Source organism: Cenococcum geophilum (assembly GCF_001692895.1).
Source record: "Cenococcum geophilum 1.58 unplaced genomic scaffold K441scaffold_51, whole genome shotgun sequence".
NCBI lineage: Eukaryota > Fungi > Ascomycota > Dothideomycetes > Gloniales > Gloniaceae > Cenococcum > Cenococcum geophilum.
Window position 1 is genome coordinate 1,247,182 of NW_027137609.1, and position 8,703 is coordinate 1,255,884.

Genomic DNA, 8,703 nt, shown 5'->3' on the forward strand with positions numbered 1-8,703 from the left:
GAATTCTACCGTTTTAACTTATTGAAAGTAGTTACTTCCTTAGTAGTCTGTCCTAAGCTTTCCTATAAGTTCCATCTAGTTACTAATAGTAAACTTAGGCAGACTTTAGATCTATATCCCTATTTAATAGTCGCAATACTCTAGAAGTCCTTAATACTTTTTATTATTTATAACACGGTGCCGGATATATAGCCGTTTATACTATTTAATAAATTGCGATATGTTTTATCCTATAAAGTAAGGGGTCCTAGGGGTTCCTAGAGCCAGTATAGGCTGGGCTATAATATATACCTTATCTCGTTCTATTAGTAGTTTAGTGGGAGGTAGCGGACCTATAGTCTCTCTAGGGATAGGTAGGTGGATCTTATAACCCTTATCCTCTATCTATTAAGGGTCGTCAGTCCCTAATATTATAGGAGTTAGGGTTAGTATTACATGCCCTAGTTTAGGAGAGCTTCGCGGTTTAATAGGCTACTTGCTTTTCTCTCCCTTTCTAGCACCCTTACCGTTATTATAAAATGGGCCTAACATTCCTAATAATCCCTTTGCTGGTACTGTCGCCATTGTTATAAATTTAAAGGTAGCTCCGATAAATGCGAGAATAATAGTATAGACCGTTGCAAATATAGTAAACAAAATGTAAAGGACTTTTTTCTGCCGTTTTTAGTGTACTATAGTCCTTCCTTTTATCCTTCGTCTTACTATGCTACGTACTCGCCTTCTTATCGCTGCTTACTAACCACCATTCCTGTATAGAGAGCTTGGCAAATGTCGTCGGTTTATTCTTTGTAGTAGTGGCTACGCATAGGTCGCTTATATGCCCGTGCTTCTTTGTCTTAGTTGTTTTATTATAGTTCCAGATTGTTTCTATGCGTCTCCTGTGTATAGAGCACCAGACTTCCAATCTAAAGAGCTTGCCATCGTCCCTATGTGGAATGCCATAAAATATGTAGGAGGGTACGACCTCTCTAAGATAAGAAAGTCTTAGTGCTATCTGTCAGTCGGTCGGTTAGTCTGTCAGTTAGTTACCATTAGTTAGAATTAAGCAGTAAGAAGAGAAAGAAAAGAGTGTATTAAAGGAAAATTGTGTGTTTATTGGTGTCGCCCGAGTTGTTAAAGACTCTAAGGGCTCCAGACCGATCTATATAACTTGTGGAAGGCCTAGGCTCTCCCGAAGCTACGCCTAATCTAGATGTTAAATCCAGGGGGCCAAATCACACCACCACACTATTCTATATTCTTATCCTATTTATAGTCTTATAAATATATTTAAGTTCCTTCTTAGGAAGAAAGAGTAGAGTAAGCTTTAGATAATATTAGCGACTTAGTTAATTAAGGCATAAGTATAGTAAAGGGGACGCGCAAGCCTATATAATTGGATTATCTATAAACAAGAATCTAAAGCTAGGGAAAGGAAAGGAGAAGAAGAGTAGCGCCGTTCGATATTTTATAAGATCTTTACGTTACGTAATAGCAATATATGGCAATCTATAGCAACTTGCCGGTGCGTAGTTCTACTAAGTTCTACTAGTGCCGTAATAATCTACTTAGTAGTTTATATAGACGACCTACTAATAGTAGGCCCTAATAAAAATAGAATATAAAAAATTAAAGACGCCCTTAGTAAACGCTTCTAGATAACTAACCTAGGGCTATATATCTACTACCTAGGAATATTAGTACGCAGAGACCAACTAACCCACTCCCTTTAACTTTACTAAAAGGGGTATATTAAAAAAGTACTATAGGAATTTAATATATGGAAGCGTAAACTAGTTCTAACTCCTATAAATATTAATAAACTAAAACCCTTTAAGGAAGGCTTTATAGCTATAAAAACAGACTAGAACTAGTATATTAGGGCAATTAGGTTACTAATACACGCTATACTAGAAACTAGACCAGACATTATATACGCGGTATTAGCCTATAGCCGCTATATAACTAACCTAGGAGAACCCTATATTAAAGCTATAAAATAAATCTTTTAATACCTTTAAGGCACTATTAACCTAGAACTAAATTACTCCGGCTCCTTAAAAGAGCTAGTTAGATATACCAACTTAAACTAGGTAAGAGATATCGCGACTAAACGCTCTACTGTAGGCTATGTTTTTAATATTAGAAGTGAAGCAATTAGCTAGTTATTAAAAAGGCAGCTAGTTATTATACTTTCCTCCTATAAGGTAGAATATATAGGAGAAATATAAGCTACTAAGGAAGCCGTCTGGCTTAGGAACCTCCTAGTAGAGCTACTTAAATTAGAAGAGCTAATAGCGACTATTATCTATAGAGATAACTAAGGCGCTATAGCCCTAGCTAAGAACCCTTAATTCTACCCTAGGACAAAACATATCTTAATTTAATACCACTATGTACGGGAAAGATAGGCTAAGGGGGACGTAGATTTATAGTATATCCTAATAGAAAAACAGATAGCAGACGGACTCACTAAAGCCCTACTAAAAGACAAGTTTATTGCTTTTAGAAACGCACTAGGGTTAAGAACGTATAAATACTGATATTAAAACACTCTTATATCAGTTACCCTGCCTTATAGATCTACCCCATATAACGCAGAGGCGTATTAAAAATATTTACTAAATTTAGGTAGCAGTATGGAATTCTACTAGGTGTAATTATTAAATAGACTAATTAGGATTTTCTATCCTGGGGATGGGAAATTACTATTAGCTTAGCTAAAGGCGGTAACCACATGCAATCCATTTTATCAGAAGGGACTTTATTAGGCACTCTTCCCCTATTTTCTTATAAAGAGTTTTTTAAGGTTTAATAAGGCTTAAAGAAGGAAGAAGTCCCCGTTATTTTTCATCTACCTATAAGGATTAAGTGGGAGCTATCGATCTACACCATTAGTTCAAGTGGGAGTGTTGAAAATCGATCCTCTGGTGGCGTTAGGAGGCTGGTGCCCAGCCTCCTTAATATTGTATTATATAGCTACCAGCTTTCCCTAGATAGATGAATTAAGCAATCAATGCATCTACTTTTGACAGTTAACTACTAATCTCTTACGCCCTTCGATAGGTATTCAGCGCAACCCCATCGCCCCAGAAAAAAACATGATATCTATATTTTTAACATTATTCGCGACTAAAACGTTATCGCCAATAGTGAAGCAAGCCGCCCGAGACCTCCGATGCGTTTTCTCGATCCACAGTGGCTCCAGGAAAATATTCAGCTGTGTCCGGGATATGATTCATCTTCCTGGAATATTGAGGTTGTAAGTGTGGTGATCCCATTGAGTCAGATTTTCCGTATTGGCAATGCTAACTCGATCCGCTTTTGACATATAACTTTAAATTATAGTCTTCGTATGAATATAACCCTCTAGTGGTATATCTCAACCAAATCATTTACTGTGTTGTATTTATATATCAAAAACCGATCACATGGTGGATATTGGGTTCGTTGTTTTGTAGAGATATCACTTCTCGCGGAAAAATGACAAGGGTCCTGTAACTTTTGCAATTTGGCTAAAGAATTGAGGACGAAGTTTTTCATTAATTTGAGCCAAACTGGAGGGAAAAGACTAGAGAAATAAGTAAAATATAGATCAGGAAAACGCCAAGTGAAAGTCCGTCAGACCAAAGTTACACCAACGTGTGTGGAGCCGCTCCCGTCGATAAAAGTAAAGAACAGTCTTGTTGGGTGTGCTACAAACAATTAAATGATCCCTTGACGGCTTACTCAAGGCTGTTACTTGGTTGCGACCCTTCTTCGGGCTATCTTACCGAAATCTCATCAACCTTCTCACATTCGTCTCCGCCGCGGTTCTCTTTACGAGTAAGCTAAAAGGCAACTTGGTTTATCACGGCCCTGCAGCTCCTGAAATTTGGACAGATGGTTAAGAAATTGCTGTAGCTAGTGGACTTATTTCAGTGTAACTTACATTCTTCCATTTCGTCTTCGCTCGAATCTTCTAGCTAGATTATGTCAGTATTGCAAGCGGAGGAATCACTAGGCGCCTATAGACTGGTCTCTCATTCACCGCTGAATCCCCAGCCCAACGGTCGAATAAAGGCTGAGATGCCGGTATAGGCTCCTGTATAGCTGCTTTCTCGATCGATAGTCCACATTCTGAGTCAAGTTCTGGCGCTAGTTTTGGGCCAGATTCAGACGCCGACTTTGGCACTAACTCCGGCGCCGCAGGCTCTAGTATTGATTTCGGTCCCGGCCCCACTTGTGATGGCAGAATCTTTTCAATCAGTTCGGATTCGTTCGTAGGTTCTTTACCAATAGGGTCCAGTTCTATCTTGGGTGTAGGCTCAAGAGTAGCCACGTCTTCAGTCTCAGGTACGTCCGCTGACTCGACTATCGGAGCTGGTTGAGGGATGGTGCTAAATGGCTCCTCTTCTTTGCGGATTACACCTGAGATGTTGCTAGTGTAGACCTTGACAATGCTCTTTACAAGGAATTTATCAAAGGCGACATTCTTCCCCATACAATCCAAGAAACGCTCGTCCGTAAATAAGCTCTGCTCTTTTTTAAAGGCTTCCAGAATTATGTTGTGGATATATTCAAAGAACCAGGTCTCATCTGGCAAGAGTTTTGGTAACATCTCGACCGCGATGTCTAAAATCGAGAAGATCGATAGCCCTTCTTCAAGTTCTCGCATTTTGCTCTTCGCATGCGATACCAAATCATCCAGCTCATACCCTCTTGCAACAAAGTAGATTCGTATACTTCTCTTGTATTCAATAGCATTGTCTAGGACGGCCAATGGACTCAGAGTCTGGTATTCTCCGGTATACAAGAAATGTACCAGTGTGTGGCCGACATCCTCGTCTATGTCCGGAAGTTGAATATTTATGCCCCACTCTGAGTATTCATCTCTTTTCGACTCCAATTTTGGGTATTGGCAGAGATATGGTTGCGCAACGCAATAGGATACTTTGTTGGGCCCAATATTGAGTCTGAAAGGTGGAGAACAATAAGGTCTGGAGGCGTAGTAGAATTAGCAGAAGGAAGTCTAAATAAAGGAGGCATTATTAATGAATAGAAGCCATACGAAACCCCCAGCACGCCACTCTCAGCTCGGTTTTCGGCCGAGGCTGCTTGGCTAGTTTTTCTAAGTGCTGCTTTGCACTTTTTCTTTGCCATGTTTCAACCAGATGTTGGCTACATAGGAATTAGAAGTTGATGAGTGAGTAGATCGGATTCAGATTTGCGGCCGGGCAATTAAAAGTCAATCAGGAGCGGAGGGGTTCTAAGGTGGGTCGTCCAGCGCGAAGGCGACAACACAGCAACATGCAAGCCACTCCGAGCCCAAAACCCGCCCTGCATGAGACTGCCTTTTGTATCTCTTATTCACAAATCTTGCCGGCTCTAACCGAGTTTTTGCAGTTTGCACATTTCTTTGAAACTCAAGGAAGCCTCATGGAAAAGAGCATAACACCTTCCGAAATCTAGGCCCTGAAGGCTTATATTTTTTGGCAAAAGATCCGTCTCACGAAGATTTCTCCATACCTACCTCCTTCATACCCCACTTCACACTCCGTTCAATAGCCTCCTCCTGACTTAACACAGGCTCATACCCCAACCGCTGCCTCGCCTTCTCAATCGACCAATACGCTCCGCCACCCAAATGATCAATACTCTGCCTCGCCATCTTTGGTTTCTTCGTTCCTAGCGTGAGGATACGATAAGCCCATTCTCCCGTACTCGCCATCGACTGTATAACCCAAAGTGGTATAACTTTGACCTCATTTTCTGCAACAGGAGCTCCAGCAGCGGCATAGCAGTCCCGCGCAAAGTCGAAGAATTTCCGAGATTTCCCGTCGGTAATGAAGAACGCTTCTCCGTCGACCCTCAACTTGGGATCCTGGATTCCTGCATCGACGCGCAGAAGTGCCTTTGCGGCGAGAATGTGTGCTTCGGCGACGCTACCGACATAGCAGAATTCGAAGAAGTTGGCGTTGTCGCCAATTTGCATCTTGTGCTCGCCCTTGCGAACGCTTTCGAGCAGCTGGGGAATCATGTTGCGATCGTCTTCGCCGTAGATGGCAGGGACACGCAAAGTGGCAGTGCGGAGGTTTGGGGAATTGGCAGCGAGTACCATGGAGTCTCCAATGGCTTTCGTCTTGCCGTATGGATTGTTGTAATGATGTTCATCATATAGCTTCACTTTATCTTCTGTGACGACCTCTTGTGTGGGCTGGCACGCAGAATCAGAAGAGGTGTAGACAAAGGCGCGTGTTTCGGGGCAAGCAGTGGCACAGTGCAGCAATATCATGGTGCCATCGACGTTGGTGCCTTGCAGGGCGTTAGTGTCTAGGGGATCTGGAGACACGGTGTGTATAACGACTTGCGGCTTGACTTTCTCGAAGAGCTCTTTCATTTCGGTTTCATTGGTGATATTGGCGGCATGGTAAGCCACCCGGGGGTCCTTATTCTTGGGAGTCCGGCTGACGACCGAAACTTGTGCGGGCTCGGTGTCAGGAGATGGGGTATTGAGTAGTCGCCGAACAATATGAGCACCGACAAAGCCACAGCCGCCAGTGACTAGGACACTTTCGAGTGCAGCGGTCATTGCGATCTAAGGCACTGAAGGAAGTTTCAGCGGAGGCGAGCTATCCGCAGGCGAGGAAAGTGGACAGGAAGGTGTAATGAAGAGATTGCAGTTTGTACCTGTGCAAGTTTCAAGAAAATATTTTGAGGCGCAGTGAATTTACTCACTGACGCTGCCTGCATGCTGTGAAGTAAACGCCGCACGGGGAAGGAACGACTCCTGCAGCCAACCGCAGTCAACCGGGCGGCAAGGGTTGAGTGCATTGGCCACATGTCACTTCGTGGGAACGACGGTGAAACCACGAACCATGAAAAATAAAACCAACATCCTGCACCCTGCCGGCATCACCCAAATTACGACTGAGTATACTCCACCTCGTACGCATGTTCCACGTTGATCTTGCGCACATCAACGCTGTAGGGGCCATTTTTAGCAGGCCCCCGCTGAGACTCGGCATCGCTGCTGCTGACCCTTCCGAGCTTCACTGAGTTGTTTCCGGAGGAGCCAGCGGACTGGCCCCTGGTGCTCCTTCCAAACGAGCCAAGGGATGCGGTAATGCGTGACGATAACTGGTGGAACATTGTCGAGTTTGCTACGTATTTCTTGATGAAAGACGTCGCTCCGGGTATGACATCAACAATGATGGCGATGTAATTTTCCACGACACTGAATCAATTAGCTAGTGCTCCAGAGATGAAATACGTGATGGCGAGTGACTGACTTCGTGATGAAGAGCTGTGATCCGATAGAGTCCTGGTAGATAAGAAGGCGGACGCGGTATCCCTTAACCCGTCGTCTTTGGTCCTACGTTATCGATAAGGGACCAGCCCAATCGGAGAACTCGGTTCAATGCAAGTGCTCAATTAAATTCAGTAGCGAATTCTCTAAGGACCCCGACGGGTTAAGGGATACCAGCGTCAGAAGAGCGCAAATACAAGCACTGTGGGCGTGTTAACCTCATCTTTCCAGACGAGCCAGCGGCAGGAATAGAGCTATTTCTAACAATACCGCCGTGAAAAAGATAAGGAAAACGCCTTTTCGCATTCAAATGCAATCGAAGCACCACTGGGATCGGGAGAACTAGTATGAAAATATCGAGTGCCAAGGACATCGCAGCGGATGTGACCAGCCATTTTTTGGTAGCTGGTTGGTCGCAGGTTGAACCTATGCGGATATCCCACGGCTGGCCGATATGAGGAGCACAGAAGTAGCCGCTCACGACGATATTTGGGATGTAGGCAAGGAATGCCCATACTGTTCCGATGATGACTCCAACTCTGATTGATTGCTTTATATCGAAGATTCGAAGATAGAGAAGTAGAATGGATAGTTTGGCGAGGAAGATGGCTGGCCAGGCCATCAATGATTCTGCGTAGACTTTCTGCGAGACCGGTAATTCAGTTCTTGAACCTTCTCAGAGCATTTGATTTTTGGCAATTGACCTTGAAATATGTTGCATCCAAAGATCCTACTGATGTGCTCCATTGATGGCGCATATAGTTATGGACTAGATATTGTGAGATTGATTTCGATGGCGTCCAATATCTCAGAGTTATCACTTACGTGACATGTCAATAGAAGCATGCGCAATAATGATAACAGCTGCGCCAATGGATGTATCTGTACTTCATTACATTCATACTCTGACTCGAGTCCTTGGATTCATGCTAGCTCAGGCTGGTTTTCGATGCTATCGATAAGGCATCGATCGATAATCGCTATCATTGGTCGATAATCGATAATTATCGATGATTACTTGGCATTATAGTACGTGCCCCCCCACCAAAATATACCCCTAATAGCCCCACTAATATAGCTCCAAATTATATAAATAAGGGCTTATTTTATAGCCTATAGGCTAGGCTTTAATACTATTAATAAGGCATTAATTAATAATAATCAATAATTATTAATAATTATTTAATATTATAATATATACTTAAAGCTAATTAATTTATAAAGGGAATTTAAAAAAGGCTTTTAGAAAATACCCTATTAATTTAGGGTATTTTTAAGCTGGTTTTTAATATTATTAATAGAATATTAATTAATAATTATTTAGCATTATTATATATGCTTAAAGCTAATTAATTTATAAATTTTCCTTACCTTATTATTAAACATTTATTTAATTATTTAAAAATCTAATAAGGTAAATCTAATATTACAAAAAT

At 42.2% G+C, this 8,703-nt stretch overlaps 3 protein-coding genes across 3 annotated transcripts; all 3 read right to left on the reverse strand.

Annotated features, from left to right (window-relative positions):
- Nucleotides 1-3,949: 3,949 nt before the first annotated feature.
- K441DRAFT_734272 (uncharacterized protein) lies at nucleotides 3,950-5,448 on the reverse strand (the record flags this gene model as incomplete). Its single annotated transcript, XM_067654271.1, has 2 exons — nucleotides 5,030-5,448; nucleotides 3,950-4,958 (listed from the first exon to the last, which is right to left on the reverse strand). The coding sequence occupies exons 1-2, from the start codon at nucleotides 5,119-5,121 to the stop codon at nucleotides 3,950-3,952; spliced, it is 1,101 nt and encodes a 366-aa protein (XP_067499538.1). The 5' UTR covers nucleotides 5,122-5,448.
- Nucleotides 5,002-7,028, reverse strand: K441DRAFT_666952 (NAD(P)-binding protein). Its single transcript, XM_067649739.1, has 2 exons — nucleotides 6,649-7,028; nucleotides 5,002-6,564 (listed from the first exon to the last, which is right to left on the reverse strand). The coding sequence occupies exon 2, from the start codon at nucleotides 6,548-6,550 to the stop codon at nucleotides 5,468-5,470; it is 1,083 nt and encodes a 360-aa protein (XP_067499539.1). The 5' UTR covers nucleotides 6,551-6,564; nucleotides 6,649-7,028; the 3' UTR covers nucleotides 5,002-5,467.
- A 184-nt stretch (nucleotides 7,029-7,212) lies between these two features.
- K441DRAFT_266168 (uncharacterized protein) lies at nucleotides 7,213-8,182 on the reverse strand. The gene is made up of 4 exons (XM_067640846.1): nucleotides 8,093-8,182; nucleotides 7,972-8,036; nucleotides 7,533-7,910; nucleotides 7,213-7,469 (listed from the first exon to the last, which is right to left on the reverse strand). Exons 1-4 carry the CDS (start codon nucleotides 8,097-8,099, stop codon nucleotides 7,431-7,433), a joined length of 489 nt encoding a protein of 162 aa, XP_067499540.1. The 5' UTR covers nucleotides 8,100-8,182; the 3' UTR covers nucleotides 7,213-7,430.
- Nucleotides 8,183-8,703: the final 521 nt, after the last annotated feature.